This window comes from Lineus longissimus, chromosome 11, assembly GCF_910592395.1.
Source record: "Lineus longissimus chromosome 11, tnLinLong1.2, whole genome shotgun sequence".
Classification (NCBI taxonomy): Eukaryota; Metazoa; Nemertea; class Pilidiophora; order Heteronemertea; family Lineidae; genus Lineus; species Lineus longissimus.
Genome location: NC_088318.1, coordinates 4,718,794 through 4,736,322, shown reverse-complemented (window position 1 = coordinate 4,736,322; position 17,529 = coordinate 4,718,794). Strand labels below are relative to the sequence as shown.

General features: G+C 42.9%; 2 protein-coding genes across 2 annotated transcripts; one reads left to right on the top strand and one right to left on the bottom strand.

Moving 5' to 3' along the window:
- Positions 1–1,986: 1,986 nt before the first annotated feature.
- On the top strand, positions 1,987–7,461 carry LOC135496060 (uncharacterized). Its single transcript, XM_064785170.1, has one exon. The coding sequence runs from the start codon at positions 1,987–1,989 to the stop codon at positions 7,459–7,461; it is 5,475 nt and encodes a 1,824-aa protein (XP_064641240.1).
- A 1,484-nt stretch (positions 7,462–8,945) lies between these two features.
- On the bottom strand, positions 8,946–11,816 carry LOC135495966 (forkhead box protein C1-A-like). The gene has a single exon (XM_064785021.1). The coding sequence runs from the start codon at positions 11,573–11,575 to the stop codon at positions 10,271–10,273; it is 1,305 nt and encodes a 434-aa protein (XP_064641091.1). The 5' UTR covers positions 11,576–11,816; the 3' UTR covers positions 8,946–10,270.
- Positions 11,817–17,529: the final 5,713 nt, after the last annotated feature.

Here is a 17,529-nt window from a genome sequence, read left to right as displayed (position 1 = left end):
TGACTTTTAGAATTGGAGGGAATCATTGAAAATCAGATCTGTGAAGGAATATTACTTACTCGCCTTCAAAAATTGGGCCAGATATTTCGAAGCGCAGGTCTGATTCATTTGGCAGATCTAGTCTAATCAACAGTTTTTTTGATAGATCGGCCAGTCAACCACTGTTCAGTTTCGTCCAATCAGAGTAGACCAGACTTCCCTCGACCAATCCGCGCTCCTCCTCAGTGCTTCGTCCAGGATTCAGATAATGACATCACCGGTGGGCCATCTCGTGAAGAAACAGCCACCGATTGTACATTCGCCTGGTCAGTGGAGACCATCGTGAACTCATCCAGTCATACAGATATTCGAAGTCAACTCCAGTGCAAAACTCCTTTGAGGACTTTCAATCAGCGCCACGAACGGCAGAAAATGAAACGAAAGGGCCAGATTTTTGCATCCGGTTACGCAAGCGCATGGACAAGATCTCAAACTCATTCATACGCATGCGTAACATGATATAAAATCTTGAAATTTTGTTCCATTTTCTGCTAATAGTGGAGCTGATTCAGTTAGGGCATTTGAAGTACAGTACGGTTCACTGCATTCGCAGGTGGCGGAAGACGTACGTAGGTGCACGTGACTGCATCGTGTTCACAGGCGATGATGATCTGTTGGCGTCAATAATCATTTTCATGTGAATTACCAATTGCCTCATACCGTCTGCGAAAATGATGCAGGGGTTTTGTGCAACGAATACGCGAGGTGTGTCACCAATAAACTGAACAAAACATAAGATTTAGAAAAGCTAACACATTTTAATAACCAGTTTTTACACTGGAACAATAAATAACTCGACAATATCTCCATCTAATTTATGCCGAAGCAGAGCGTAAACATTCAGACTAAATAACACGAAATTGGTACAGTTGGTTGACGAAGACCTGAATAAGAAACCTAGTATTTTCTACTTCAAAACGTCCTTACAGCCACGTAGGCTCTACAACATCTTCACCCAATGCAATATAATTGTGATCAATATTGTAAAATGCCCAGCGAAAACATCTTGACCCACAAAGGGTTAACACTCGAATTTATGTACTCATCTGGTAAATGCGCAAATCAGAATTGCGTAAATTTAACCATTGAAGCCTCAACAACGGTCTACCAGTTTATTCTTATGCGTACGTACACGTACTCTTTCCATAACATTTACCCGTACACTCAACTTTCACTTCTATAAGGTCAGTTTATTCTTAGGAATAAACACTCCCAGCATGCAGTGCATTGGAAACATCCGCTGTATCACCATCTGTTAATTGTCATCAACACGAGGCCTGTTGATAATGGTAGCCGCTAAATTTTCGCGTGCGTCATGTTTTTGCAAATTTCGCGAATAATCTAAATTCGCCAAAAAACAAAAAATCGCGAAATTTTCAAGAAAATGACTTTCAAAAGTTTAGAAAATTTCCTAATCCCAGCCAAAGTCAAATCATGAAAATTTTCTTTTCTCAGAAAATATAGCAAATCGCAAATATAAGGAAGCAAGATAATTTGGCGGTTCACAGTAGCCTACTCGGCTCAATCTATCTTTAAATAAAAACATTGATGGGTAGAAATACACCTTTGCGATAGATCTTATATCAGTGAATACTGAGTGTCAGATATTGCATATGGTACCACCCAGAGCTTCGTTGCCAGAATCTACATCTGTTTTAGATTAACCCGGGGCCACGGGTAGCGCTAGATTAGGACTTTCTCACGTTCGCAGTTTGCTTTGATGTCTGTAATATGCCACATTTGTGGGAAAATAAAGATATGATGATTCAGTTGTTAGTATGAAACCATCGTGTTTAGTTCGCCATCAGATCTGCGATCGCTGCAACTCCCATTTAGTAAATGTGTAGGAATCATCTTGCCATTTATGACATGGTGCCGTGACCAGGATTACACGCAACGACTACAACACAACGCAACGAGTACAACACAACGCAACGAGTAACCACGATGTCCAAAAAGCAAGCTAAGGACTTTAAAAAAGGCGTTCTCGCCTTACAACAAAAAAGGGATGTCCGGCTCAGAACCTTAGACACGGAATTCGGGACTGCAACGGCAGTTCTCGAAAACGCAGATATCAGCGAAGATGATATTGCCGAAGTGGAGGGACATCTCGAGGAGATGAACGATCTGTACCAGACGATACTTGAAATGAACGAACAAATTGAGAAGCAACTAACCGACCTGAAAGATAGTGACGCCATCGACAAGGAAATTACCGACAGCAGCGCAATTCGCAGTCAAAGTAGAATAAAACTGCTGAAGGTCAAGAATTCGTTAGCTCGACAAACAAAACGGAATACGACTTCGAGCCCAGATGTCACAACCGAAAGAAGGAAGAATAAGACCGCCCAGTTGCCGAAGCTAAAATTACCGATATTCGACGGTAAATTCACGGCGTGGACAGCATTCTGGGACGCCATCGAGGCTGACGTCATCAAAGGAGACTACGCGGACATTACAAAATTCAATTACATAATAGGACAACTCACAGGGAACGCCAAGGATGCTATCACCGGACTACACCCGTCCGGAGAAAATCTACCAGCTCTCATCCAACTATTGAAAGACAGATTCGGTCAACCAAGGAAAATAACGAGAGCTCACGTCTACAACCTCCTTGATATAACTCCGCCAGGGGGTCACTACGCCAGCCTCCGGGAATTTCACAACAAGATTCTTGGTGACATACGGTCACTTGAAAATATGGATGTATCAATAGAACAATGTGCAACCTTTATAGTTCCTGTCATTGAAAGAAAATTACCAAAATTTCTGCGCGAGAAAATCGGTACCGCCGGTCAAGGAGACCGTTTCCAGGTTAAAAAATTCATGGATCGATTCACTGAGGAATTAGAGAATATAAGCGAAAGAATGGATACACCAACGACAGCAACGCAGCAGAGGAATAATTCTCACGCAGGAAATAACAGGATCTCCGTGGAATCGTTCGTGAGTGTGCCGAATACTACTTATACTAAACCACCGCCGCAAAACTACAACCGACCAAAAGTGTGCCCTTTCTGTGCAGGACCGCATAACCCTTTCGAGTGCAAACTACCAGCGCATGAAAAGTTCATTGCCGTGCGTCAACATAAACTTTGCTCCAACTGCCTCGGACCGCATTTCTACCGGGAATGTCAAAATCAAAAAAGATGCCGCACATGCGACCGGTTTCATCACACCAGTCTGCATGATTATTTCGCCAATTCATCCAGAATAAACCCGCCTCGAAATAATTCTCAACAACACGCAACTAGTGGCTGTGCCATTGCGCCACAAAGTCATTGTACCGTTACCGTTAGAAAGGAACAACCGCCAATCGCAAACCCACTGGATACCGAAAATACACATGCCATCCCAAGTGAGACTCAAAACCAGGAAAAGTCTAAACCCAAAGAACAGGAAATGGATATCATCCTACTCGAAACCGGGAAAGTCAAACTCCTAAATGACGACAAAGAAACCATCGCCGGTGTCCTCATCGATAGAGGAAGTATGGTAACTTACATCAGCAAGGAAGCCGCTACAAGGTTAGGATTGAAACCCCACCGTAAAAGACCGCTAAATGTGAATGGATTCGCCGGACACGTCACCAAACGCATCTATGACGCAGCCTACGTCAACGTTAAAACAAATGACGGAATTCAAACCATCGAGGCCCTCATATCAAACGATGAAATCGTGAAACCCATCACTCAGATAGGCTGGGACGCCTGCCAGGAGTATAATTATATTGCTGGGCTTGATTTAGCCAATGATTTCTCAGATAGGGCCCTGACTATCGATTTAATGTTAGGAGTTGATTTCGCATTCGAATTCCTCGAAAACCGCATGGTAAAAGGAGACGGGCCGACTGTCCAGTTCAGTAATATAGGATGCTTCGTCTCTGGACCGCTGAGGCCAAAAATGACACCCACCATTATCACCACTGCTTCAAGTGAAGCTACACCTCATAAGGTAGCGATCCAGGATAACGAACTTGCCTTTTTAGAATCATACCTACAAGCCAATGCCTTGCATACCAGTGACGTCACCGACACGGAATACGACCAAAAGTTCAAAGACGAATACCTGAGCAAAATACAATACAAGGATAGCCGATATTACGTGCCCCTGCCATGGAGGACAGACCATCCTGAGCTGCCCAACAATCTGGAAACCTGCAAATCGAGAATAAAACAAGTCATGGGAAGATTGCGTAAGTTAGATTTAATTGATGCCTACGTCAATGTCATGCGTGAAAACATAGAGAAAGACTTTGTGTCTGAAATCTCCCATGAGTCTACAGCTGACACCGAAGGTTACTACGTCCCTCACTTCCCAGTCCTACGAGACAGTGAGACCACACCCGTCAGGATCGTGTTTGATGCAAGCAGCGGATCTCCATCTCTGAACGACTGCCTGTACGAAGGACCAAACATGCTGCAGGATTTGAATGAATTGCTGATGCGCTTTCGTGTTGCCAAAATAGGACTCACCGCCGACATCGCCCGCGCATTTCTATCCGTACGACTGATGGAATGCGACCGAAAGTACGTGAAATTTCTTTGGTATAAGGATAATGACGTCACAAAGGAAATTGTACCATACGCCTGTAACACGATAATATTCGGCAATGTATCAAGCCCCTTTGCCCTTGCCATTACGCTACAAAAGCATCTCGCCGCCCATGCTGATTCTCCTGTGGCTAAAGATATGCAAAATAAACTGTATGTGGACAATCTCTTAACTGGAGTGGACACTGATGAAGAAGGATTAGCATACTATCATGAATCACGTGGATTGTTAAATGCCGCCGCCATGCATCTCCGTCAATGGGGCTCAAACTCAGAAAAGCTTACCAACCAGATTCAAGCAGACGGATTACAAACTAAGTCAAATGACGTCGGAGTCCTCGGTCTCAAATGGGCCACCAAATCGGATAAACTGTTCATTGCAAAAAAGGAGTTACCATTGCCACAGGCACTTACAAAGCGGATCGCAACTTCACTAACCGCTTCCGTTTTCGACCCACTGGGGTTAATAGCACCAATGACTGTTCCCGCCAAAGCATTTGTAAATAAACTCTGGAAGCAAAATAGCAATTGGGATGAAAACTTGTCATCACAGGACCAAGAACAATGGATCAAGATAGCCGAAAACCTCAGACAGGTGAATGATGTGAAACTACCACGTTGGCTAGGTGCCAACACCAAAAAACCACTTGAAATCATTATATTCTGTGACGCATGTCCAACCACCGCACTTGGATGCGTCGCCTACGCTAAACAGGATACCACTATCGCGCTGTTAGGATCCAAAAACAAAGTCATATCCAGCAAAAACGCACACCAAACAGTACCAAAACTTGAACTGATGGCCATGGTGATGGGAGTTGAATTCGGCGACACCCTGCGTAAAATCTACGCAAAGGACTACCCAGCGATTGAAATTACCTACACCACAGACTCTGAAATCGCCCTCTACTGGTTGAAGTCAGGAAAGAAACTCAAACCCTTCGTACAGAATCGTGTAAACATCATCCGGGAGAAATCCAACCCCAACTCATGGTATCACGTGGCAACAGATGAAAATTCCGCCGATATCCTGTCCCGAGGTGCTACACATGAAGAATTACAGAGATCGTCATGGATCACAGGACCTAAATGGTTAACCCAGCCAAGGCATACATGGCCCCTCAAGAATATACAGGACAAACCTGAAATCGCGATAACCCTTGCCGCAGGAGTAGAAATGGCAAATGTTTTTCAACCAGCCAGTCAAAACATAAACATAAGCAATGTCATAGATATCAACAGGTTTAGCTCATTGCAGAAACTTCTCCGAGTCACCGCGCTTGTGACACGCGCCTTCAGGTCAGGACCAATCAACCGTAGCATGCTTACTGCAGAGGATGTAAACAAAGCCGAGAAATTATGGATATCACATATCCAAACCACAGCATATGCAGACGTACTGACCTACTTCCAATGCCTCCACTCCGGGAGGGCTACCAGGTTTCCTAAACGCCCAGCCATCATTAACCAGCTCGGACTATTCATAGATAAATCGAACATTATCCGCTGCGGGGGGAGAATCTCCGCCGCTGATGTGGCACCGGACCGCAAATATCCGATTCTACTGCCCCACCGATCCTACCTGACAACATTGGTCATTCAAAACGCTCATCATACCATGGTTCACTATGGTGTTGGCTCAACCATGGCACACCTTCGTAACAAATACTGGATTACGTCCATGCGGGCGTCAGTGAAGAAAGTCATTGGACGCTGCGTCATCTGCAAGAAAGTAGCAGGCCGGCCATACCTCACACCCGTCGCACCACCACTACCAGAATTTCGAATAAACGATCTAACCGCCTTCAAATCTACAGCAGTGGACTTTACATCGCATCTCTACGTGCGAGTCAATAACACCACTCAGAAAGTGTATGTCTGCCTCTTCACTTGTTGCACAACACGCGGTGTACACTTAGAAATCACTCCGGATCTTACAGTGGAATCTTTCATCAGATCTTTCAGACGATTCACGTCAACACATTCCACACCAAGCCTCATATATTGCGACAATGCTAAAACTTTCACAGGAGCCGATGCAGAACTCAAACGCTTATACAACATTGTTAGCAGTGACCGCTTCAAAAATCACCTCACCGACAAAGGAATATATTTCAAATATGCGCCTGTACAAGCAAGTTGGTTCGCCGGTGTTCACGAGAGACTAATTGGTGTAACCAAATTAGCACTCAAGAAAACTCTAAACAAATCACTAGTCTCGATTGACGAATTCCAGACCCTGATTAAGGAAATCCAGGCTACCATAAACAACAGACCACTTACATATCTATCAGCGGATCCGAAGGAACTGAAGGCCATCACGCCAAATAACCTCATCTACGGACATGATGTCACATTGTTGCCAAATGAAGACATGCAGAATGAATCATTTGATCCAACATACGCCGGTCGCGATAAGCTTGAAAAAATAGCACACAAACGCGCTCAACTCCTAGAAACGTTCCGAACACGCTTCTACGATGAATACCTCGCGAGATTGCGGCAACAGCATCAATATGAACTCAGAAAGCAAAACGCAAAAAGTGACGTCATAAAACTCGGCGACGTAGTGCTAGTACACGACAAGGACACGCCCAGAAGAAAATGGAAACTCGGAATAATCATGGAACTGCACCCAGGAATCGATGGATTGACTCGGTCAGCACTAGTGCGCACCGCAACTGGAAAATCAAACCGCGCGATTGGAAAATTGTACCCGCTAGAGCTAAATGTTGACGAATTAATCGAGCAGACCGCATCTGAAAAAACTGTTTTGAACAGAAATGAAACGAGTCGCCCTAAAAGGTCAACCGCGGACCTTACTAGGCTGAGGATCAGGGAGAATCTAGACTATTACGAACAGTAAACCTTAACCGAAACTCTCCAGCACACTATGGATTACCGAACGCCAGATACATGGACAAATGGACTAATGGGGTAGCAAGTAGACCAGGTCTTGACCCGTCTACTAAGGAAATATAAGGTGTCTCCTTCCCCTAGCCAACCTACGGGCCACCCTATGAGCAGGGGTGCAGTACCCGTTTTAGCTTCCCTCCGTCGGGGTTACGACGCCTGTCGTCCATGAGAAAAGACAAATAGACATTATTCAAAAGAATAGACATTGAACTTTTTATGATCAGCAACATCGACACGAAATGGATTATCGGTTCTGGCATCATCTTTTCATCATTTTGTATTTGAAGGTTCTTCACTTATTGTGTATTAGTCATAGAGTTATGTTTAGCAACATTGTACACGCGCAACTTTAATTGGAATGCAGGTGCATTGTTTGTTTAGATTACATTTAGTACCGTTAGGGTAAATTGAGGATTCATTGTTGACAACCTGTCACTCGGGACTGGCCCACTTTATGCACGCGTATTTCCGGAAACTTGAGGTCAAGTGACCGGCTCACTGGATGTAAACACAACTTAGATCTCGCTCGGCCGGGAGTGTCAGATATTGCATATGGTACCACCCAGAGCTTCGTTGCCAGAATCTACATCTGTTTTAGATTAACCCGGGGCCACGGGTAGCGCTAGATTAGGACTTTCTCACGTTCGCAGTTTGCTTTGATGTCTGTAATATGCCACATTTGTGGGAAAATAAAGATATGATGATTCAGTTGTTAGTATGAAACCATCGTGTTTAGTTCGCCATCAGATCTGCGATCGCTGCAACTCCCATTTAGTAAATGTGTAGGAATCATCTTGCCATTTATGACACTGAGTATGTGTGACTGCAACAAGAGAACCCAAGTGAAAAATTACAAGATGCACACAATTTCGAAATCGCTTTGTATCAATTATCTTTCTCTAGGTTTCTCGACGAAATTCTTTAAATTTTTTAACCACTTTATCAATATTTTATAAAATGATGTTAATACTGGAGAAAGCGTCAGATAGAGTGATTCTTATGAATTAAGTTTCGTTCAATATCAATTTGTGAGACCTGGTACATTTTTTTTTCGAAGTGACTATTGACACGACCGTCGTGTCACGACCGTCGTGTCTGCAGCGCCATAATCTGTAAGAGCATTACCGTCGTGTCCGCAGTGATGCAGGGTAAGACTTGCAGCCACGACGGCCGTGCCACGGTACGGTCGGGTCCGCAATACTAAGTTTCATCGCTGCTTGCACGACGGTCGGTAAGCCGTATTCAGGTTGTTCCGGTCCATGTTTTATATTCACGCACGGTCGGGTACGCAACACCAAATTTCGTTTTTGTTGGCACGACGTCGTCGTTTCCGCAATGAAGGGAGCCTGCATTGCGGAAACGATGGTCGGGTCCGCAGTGCTAACAATAACCATTCGGGGCACGACCGTCGTGTCAATAACAGCTTCCTTTTTTTTTAGCAAAGAAAACAAGTGGAATAGGTATACTTTGGGTTAGGAATGGAACTGTTTTTGCATAAGCCAATTTGGGGTTGCTGGGTTTTTTTCAATTCAAACAGTGTCATTCTCTGTCTAATTATTGTAAAAATACACGGTTTATACAGTAATTTGTCTCTGGGAATGAGATCAGAAAGTTAACTGTGACATCCTAGATTTCAAAGTGGAAAAAACGATTTTTTGATCACCCACAACGCACAACATAAGTGATGTCTAAACAAGGGATTTTCCGTAGGACAAACTTGTTCAAAAGTTCTTGAGATGGCAATATGAAACACATGAGTGTCAGTTGGCTTTATAAAATGGTTTTGTGTCCAACAATCGAACGAAAACATGCAAAGTGTACGCGTACCTGACTTATACCTGAATGTTGGATTTTAACATCAGAATCTTTGGCTGAAAAGATATCACTTGTATTTCCAACTTAAGCCTGGTGATATAAGCAACTAAGTACCGAAGACCGGTAATTAAATTGCTGCCCTGATAAATATGGAAATACCGCGTATACATGTAACCAAGTTTTCTTCATCTCGAGCATGGTCTAGAGATACTGTGAAAACTCCTCTGTGCCGTCTATCCAATTGATGACGAAATAATAAATGATAAAACATGCACACGATAGATGCAAAACACTCTACCTCATCACGTGACATCATTGAATTTTTAGATATTTTAACCAAGCTATGGCATTTGGCATTGTTCGAATGAAGAACGTTCAGTCGGCCACATTCTTGTCCCTCAATGTATAGACATTGTCGAGCTTCAAGAACGCGCGGGCGCAGGCTACGGAGGAAGACGGGCCAACCTTAGAGCAACCAACCTAAACCAACGAACCAACGCAAATTAACGTAATTTTCTGATTTCCAATAAATTCAAAGTTTGATCACTTTCTTTCTCAATGAAATACAAGTAAATGGATCAGTTGGATGTGAGCGTTTTGAACCCAGGCTGTTAAAATGCAAGTCATAATGATCATGGATTGGACGGTTTACAAAACTCTTACCATCTCATTAAATCTTGAGAATAAACAGGTTTCACAATCCGTTACGAAAGACAAAGTACGAAATGCAGTGGTGTCATCAAGTATATACGGTGCTAATTCATTTACACGTCACTCGTAAATCATCTAGAATTTATCTGTAGAAGGAATAAATCATGAAATAAAATACATTACTTCGTAGATCGTTATCCATAGCTCAGGCTTGCGAAACTGGCCTATTCTTTCGGTCGTCAAACCAGAAGACGATCAAAAATATTGATACCTGAATGTATGTCTCTCATCTCTCACATCTTGCTGTCAACCGGTAGGCCCTCTGTCGACCGGGAGGCAGCTTCACTAGCAATCACAGAGTCCTGTGGCCAAGCTGTCATGCCGGCCCGAGCCCCGTTCCCGTGGGGGTAAGCAACTTGCAGCGGCGAGGCAAAGGCCCCGGCGTACGGTGACATACGAACCCCATCAAGTCCGAGGTAAGATAATCCTGTCGCACCGGCCAAGCCAGCGTAAGGCGAAGTAAGTCCATGGATCGCCGGGTTCATGGCAGTATTCCCGTAAGGGCCGAGTAAAGTCCGCTGCATGGGGTGAAGCGAGTATGGATTTTGCACGAAACCGGGTGGAAAAAACATCTGAGTTTTGCACGGTGGCGAAATTTTCGGTGGCGGCGAAGGAATTCGATCAAAAATGTCAGTCTTTTTGTCCTTTTTCGAATTATCTGCAGAATTATTGTCGTGTTTTGAAACCCTATCATCACTGGCATGACAGGTAGAGTCTTTCACACGTTTGCTGGCACTATCCGACTCCGTTTCGCGTCCCATGATACTGTCTATAGTGAAAAGTTTTCGTTTTAACGGTAAGGACAAGTCTGTAGGTTTTTCGCCAGGCTCACTCGAGGACACACTGCTGCCGACCTTACACCCCGAATCGCTGTCACACATATCGTCAGAGTCTAACCCAGTGTCCCTGAGTTCCTGGGGTGAATCACAAGACCGCGGTGAAACCGACCGGACATCATCCTCATCGTAGTCATTACTGACATCCACGTCGTCCGAGTTCTCGAACCCGTCATCGTAAGAACAGTCTCCTTCGTCTGCCCCGTCTTTCTTCCCGATGCCCTTGAGTGCATTCTTTGCCCTCCTCTTCCTGCGCCTGTAGTTACCATTCTCGAACATCTCCTCGCAGTTCGGGTCCAGGGTCCAATAGTTTCCCTTCCCTGGCTTTCCCTTCTCCCGCGGAACCTTCAGGAAGCAGTCGTTCAGGCTGAGATTGTGGCGGATGGAGTTCTGCCACCCCTGCTTGTTGTCGTGATAGTACGGGAACCGGTCCATGATGAACTGATAAATCCCGTTCAGCGTGATCTTTCGGTCCGGGGCACTCTTGATGGCCATCGCGATGAGTGCAATGTACGAATACGGCGGTTTCTGCGGCTGCTCACGTCTCTCCAAGTCCGCTAACATACTCAAGGCATAGGCACGGTTGTAATCTGCTTGAGTGTAGAAAAGTCCAGGAGCTTGATACGCGAATCTCGGATCTGCCATGGCGTATCTTGCGTACAAAGAAGCAAGTGAATTGCTCGCTAATCCTGCAGTTGACATTTTGAGTGATAATCAATGACACGAATTAAAGAAAAGGGTCCAAGATGTGAAATGACGACTAATCCTCAGAGGACCTTCATAACATGAAGTCCATAAGACATACAACTTTCCTTATGGAGAATTGATAACGAAAAGTCAAAAATTCTGATTTCCCAAAAGGCTGGCAACTCCAAACTCACAACTCCAGTCCGCTCTCAAGTTACGCTGGGACAGGTAACTGACTGTTGGCGTGTGACGTGTAGTGATCTCTCAACGGGAGCAAATGATAAGCGTCCAGAGCTCTCAGTGTCCAAAACACAACTGACACAAGGACGGGGAGTCACTCCACTTAAAACAATTACCAGTAGGTGGCGTGTGTCCGTTAGACCTTATAACAATACGGCTGGATTACAAGAGATGGGAACCCAACGCCTGCACCACCACAAGCCATCGAAACCTTATTTCGCCCCGCCCCCTTGTCAATCACAACCTGGTAGAAATCTTACAGAAGGAAAGCGCCAATCAGTGGAAGCGTCTTTTGCACAGGTGTTTACAAAATACTGTCGACAATTGACGGCCCACCCAGGATGTTTAGGGTATGTTTATTTTGAAATTTCGCGAAGAGAAACTGACCACCCCCAGTATAAACAGTGATTAGGCAGAGTGTAAACTTGTCTGTGGCTCAATTGTGGATAATTAGCTGCTAAAATCATCGCGTTTCTTCATCCTAAGTCAGCTATAGTCTGTTTAATAACCTAATTGATATCTAGTTATCCATGCCTACAGGATGTTCCAAAATCGGTGAATGTCTATCTTCTCAGGATTGTTCAGTCTCATACCTCCAATGAATGCGGTCGAAACGTCAACCAAATTGAAAATAAAACTTGAAAGTGAAATTTTTTAAACAAATGCGTTCAACCCGCAGTTGTTTTCATTTTAAGTTTGCCGAATTTCATTGGCTGTGGCACTCAGAATAAGGCAATGTGTTTTTTTGGGAGGGGGGATAAGGTCCATTTGATAGTAAGAACATTCAGTTTCAACAGCGAACCGGCACTCTGGACAACTCTTTTAGCGCCGAATTTTGTCTGGACAAAACGGCTTTGGCAAATGTATACCCGAACGCCTGTTAAAAATGTAAAAGTTTGGATTGACAGAGAATATGGAAAGGTCTGGAAATCTCTTGAATCAACATTTGCTGGCCAAATGGTAAGCTTATTTGATTTCGGAAGCGGCGTATTTCAGTTTGTGTTTTTGTAACATTAACCCTATTTGAGAAACCCTAAATATGTGCTTGGGACCCAATCGTATTACCTTTGATTCCAGCCGCAATGGGAGCTACGGAAGGGGGAGTAGTCCCAAGGGGTATTGGGCTGGTTCCAGGCGGCGGAACACGAGGGAACCAAGCATCTGCGGAGACATTTTAGAGAAGGATGTCGCGATGAAAAGATCGAAGGTGAGACTTTCACCACCTCAGTTAGGCTGATGACAATATAAACACAGCTATTAAGCCCAGAACCGCGCGAATAAGCAAAGTCCTTAAAAAGACAAACGTTTGGTTTGTAGATCAACATTTAAAGTTGTACAATAAGTCCCGCTTTGTGTTGCGATTACGAAAAGCAACGCGATCATGTCAGTCTGAATTGGATTGTGATTTTTTAAGAAAACATTCGATTTGGACAATTATTTAAGTTATTGTGGGTAAATGGTTTAATGGCATGGAAGATTGTCGAAACAATATTTGAATAGCGGCGGTCAAGAGTGTAAATAGTAACCAGAAGAAAATGTGGTATTTATTCCAAAACAAAAATGGCCAAATTGCTGCTGAATCGTAATTTGCCTTTTATTGTTGAAAATGTACATTTACTTTTTCGGACTATAAATTACTGGTCAACTGTATCATTCATTCGAAGAATTACGCAGCACCTGTATAATCATTATATATGCAGCAACTGTATCACAGACAGCTGTTAACTATATCATTGCACAGCTGTATCATTTCCGTCAAAATAAGAACATCGCTGCTTCAAAAAATTGTATCATTCCTTCGAAGAATTACACAGAAAGTGTATCATTTCTTCAAATAATTACACCGAAACTGTATCATCCCTTCGAAGAATCACACAGAAAGTGAATCAATCCTTCGAAGAATTACACAGAAACTGTATCATTTCTTAAAAAAATTACACAGAAACTGTATCAATCATTCCAAGAATCACACAGAAAGTGAATCATTCCTTCGAAGAATTACACAGAAACTGTATCATTTCTTCAAAGAATTACATAAAAACTTGTCATTCCTTCGAAGAATTACACAGAAACTGTATCAATCCTTCAAAGAATCACACTGAAACACTGTATCATTTTTTCAAAGAATTACAGAGAAACTGTATCATTTCTTCGAAGAATTACACAGAAACTGTATCATTCCTTCGAAGAATTACACAGAGACTGTATCATTCCTTCGAAGAATTACACAGAAACTGTATCATTCCTTCGAAGAATTACACAGAAACTGTATCATTCCTTCGAAGAATTACACTGAAACTGTATCATTCCTTCGAAGAATTACACAGAAAGTGTATCAATCTTTCGAAGAATCACACAGAAAGTGAATAATTCCTTCGAAGAATTACACAGAAACTGTATCATTTCTTCAAAGAATTACACAGAAACTGTATCATTCCTTCGAAGAATTACACAGAAAGTGTATCAATCTTTCGAAGAATCACACAGAAAGTGAATCATTCCTTCGAAGAATTACACAGAAACTGTATCATTCCTTCGAAGAATTACACAGAAACTGTATCATTCCTTCGAAAAATCACACAGAAACTGTATAATTTTTTCAAATCATTCCTTCGAAGAATTACACAGAAAGTGTACCTTCGAGTTACACTGACACTGTTTCATTCGAACGAACACATCTACACGGCAATGGATTCATTTCGTACAAAAGGGTTTTAGGCCTTCGCCACATCACGACAATCTTGACAAAGCTACATCCCGCCTTGGTCGAACAATTACACAGCAACTCACTGTGCATGTACAGCGTTGTTCAGAGCAATTTCGGGTATAGCAAAAACAATAAAAGAGCAGTGTCACCCTTTTTATATCGTTCCTTTCCTCACACTAGTTAATTCATAGGTTTCATTTTATTCATTTCATTATACGTTTTTTTTGGTGATATGTAGGTCCTTGGCCTTCATCAAAATAAACCGGAACGTAAATCGAAGGAAAGATGTAACGTTACATGTACATATACGTGTACAATGTATGCGTCATGAAAATCACGGATTTTCCACAAAAATAAGTGCGTAAGTCAGCGCTTGGGCTGATGTTATTAACGAGCGTCCAAACAGATTAATGCGATATTGTATTTATAAACTATGACCTGCTAGTGGATGTGTTTAGAGTAAACGGCCTCTTCGGCGGCAGGGTTGGCCAAAGCTTATTTAGACATCAACCAATATTCTAGAATAATAATTGGTATAATATTGTTTATAATCATGGCATAATTTACTGTCTCTGCGTCAGGTTTTCTGTAACAACAATCACGGGTTGGCATTTTATATATCATCATACAAGCTATATAACAGGAGAATACAAAATAGACGCGCCGGAAATACGATTCGCCAATAATATTTCTGAAAAATACTCCAAACTTTCACGACTTTTAGTTTAGCGGCTATTACCTGTATTGTTACGCACTTTCTTCGGTTTTTGATCTGCTTGGAGACTGTCTCTTGACAAAATCATTTTCCCTCTTTTAACGTACAAAATCGGATCTGGCTGCATTTGCATTCGAGGCCGCCAACACAGCGATGTTATTTTAGCAACACCGACTAATTGCCCAGAGGTTTTGATATCAAAGTTAGTAAAAAATGCATAAACTCAACCGAGACGGCAAATCTTGACGCTCGTTTGCGAGACATAAACAAGGTCAATTGCCCTTTAAAACTGGGTGCTTATGGTGATGATGAAAGGAAATACATCCATCATTCTTAACTTGGGCCCGCTGCAGCTTCGAATAGCTCAATCCGACGGTTTACCCATGAGTCACTCTGAGAAATAAAGGTTTTTCAGCTTTTGAAAGATACACAAATATGCCTTGCCTTGCCGGTGCCCCCCCCCCCCCCCCCCTAGTATCTCAAGTAGATTTTCCATGGTCCTTTGGGTGACCTGGCCCATCAGGAGTTGTGTCTTGTTCTTCCTTTGCTGGCCCCGGAGTTGACTTTTCCCACCTTCGCCCCGCGCAATTTCTCTATCTGATTGTCTCTGCTTCGCCCATGGCGGTGGCTGCTCCACGAATATGCATCCCATAGTGGTTTTTCAGCGAAGTGAGAAACCCTTTTAGGTTTTCACAATCTCAAAACCCATTTGGGCTATTTTCATTTTACCAAAAAAACCTCCAAGAGGTGCGTGCATATAAAAATTATGGGTTTTCAGAAGCTCAAAACCTCTGTTTCTAAGAGTGTATATGAAAATTAACACTGCGGACGAGGGTACAACCATCCAAACCAAAACTGGTATCAAAGTCTCCCCACCGAAACTCATTGCTCACTGGTTGTTTTTGGATATACAGTGTACATGTAAAACTAACGATACCCGGTGTAACAGTAACAAATGCCCCCCTGGAAAAAGTGTCCGGCCCTATTGTATTCTATGGTTCTATAGAGACCCGGACCGTCAATAGCTCAGAGATTGAAGCGCATAATAGAATCCTTTGTTTCCCGGGCATTCTATCCTAGGACATTTTAAACTTCTACACCGGCCCACATTAAATTTCCGCAATCCGGTGTAAAAGAAGAAAATGTCCCCCTGGAAAAAGTGTCCGGCCCTATTGTATTCCGCTATCTGGTTCTATAGAGGCCATGGCCGCCAATAGCTCAGAGATTAAAGCGCATAATATAATCCATTGTTTCCCGGACATTCTATCCCAGGACATTTTAAACTTCTACACCGGCAATCAGTTGGAGTATCTGTGAGTATTTTCTGTGTGCCACCCAACAATAGATCAGGCCTTGAATAGTTGATGTTTGGTTAGTTGTCACTTAATCCATAAGCAGGGGAACAATAGGGGAAACACCGAAACACGGGGAACAGATGATGCATCGGCATCTTCTAAAAGGGACAACACAGGCTAAGGAGTTATTTTCCTGCTTCATGCACCGCTGTGATGCGAGGACATACAATATAACCACTGACTGCCATTTTGCCGAGTTCACCCATCACAATTCTGCATTAGGCAATTCAGTTCTTGAGATGTCTGTCTCGTCATTAATCTTTTTAAGTTTAAAACAATAGAAAAGTATGAAACAATAACAAAGATATCTGTAGTGATTACATTAACAAAAACTTGTTTCGTCCCATCTTGGCACTTTTATAAACGTTCCGACCGTGAGAAACACCAAATCCTTATTTTAGCGCCTCCCGGGTGCTTGATGAACATCACCAGCTCTGATTTGAGTAGCTCCCAGCGTTTATATTTGGTTATTTGGCAACGTCTAAGGTCCCGTCAGATTAAAAGCTTTGTATTATTCTACCCGGTTTTATTGTTACAGGATCTGTGAATTCAAACACCATTGTTTTTATCCGCACTCCCAATCTGCCTAAAAGTGTCGACCTCATATCCCCGCCATGTTTTAAAAACAAAGATGGCGGCATTTTGAAATTAAATTTGAGCCGCGCTGGCGGTTACTGTGTATTAAAGATTATGCTAATATAAAATCAACCAAACTGTTGTTATTGAGAAGGGAAATGCGTAAGCTCTCCCCCATCGTTGGTTGATGGTATATTTCCGAAGACCCAAAGATGTTTATTTGGTAAGCACGGCCGACAGAAACCCAAACAACTGAACTGAGAAACAGAGCCGTGGTGGGGATTCTCACATTCTGAGCTTGGTAGGAATGTGTATAGTGACAAAACTAAACAGTACGCAGATATCTTGTTTATCTTTTCCATCGTTTTTTACTCGA

Excerpts from the sequence above, each read along its gene's own strand:
- LOC135496060 (XM_064785170.1), top strand. The coding sequence starts at position 1,987 with ATGTCCAAAAAGCAAGCTAAGGACTTTAAAAAAGGCGTTCTCGCCTTA.
- LOC135495966 (XM_064785021.1), bottom strand. The coding sequence starts at position 11,575 with ATGTCAACTGCAGGATTAGCGAGCAATTCACTTGCTTCTTTGTACGCA.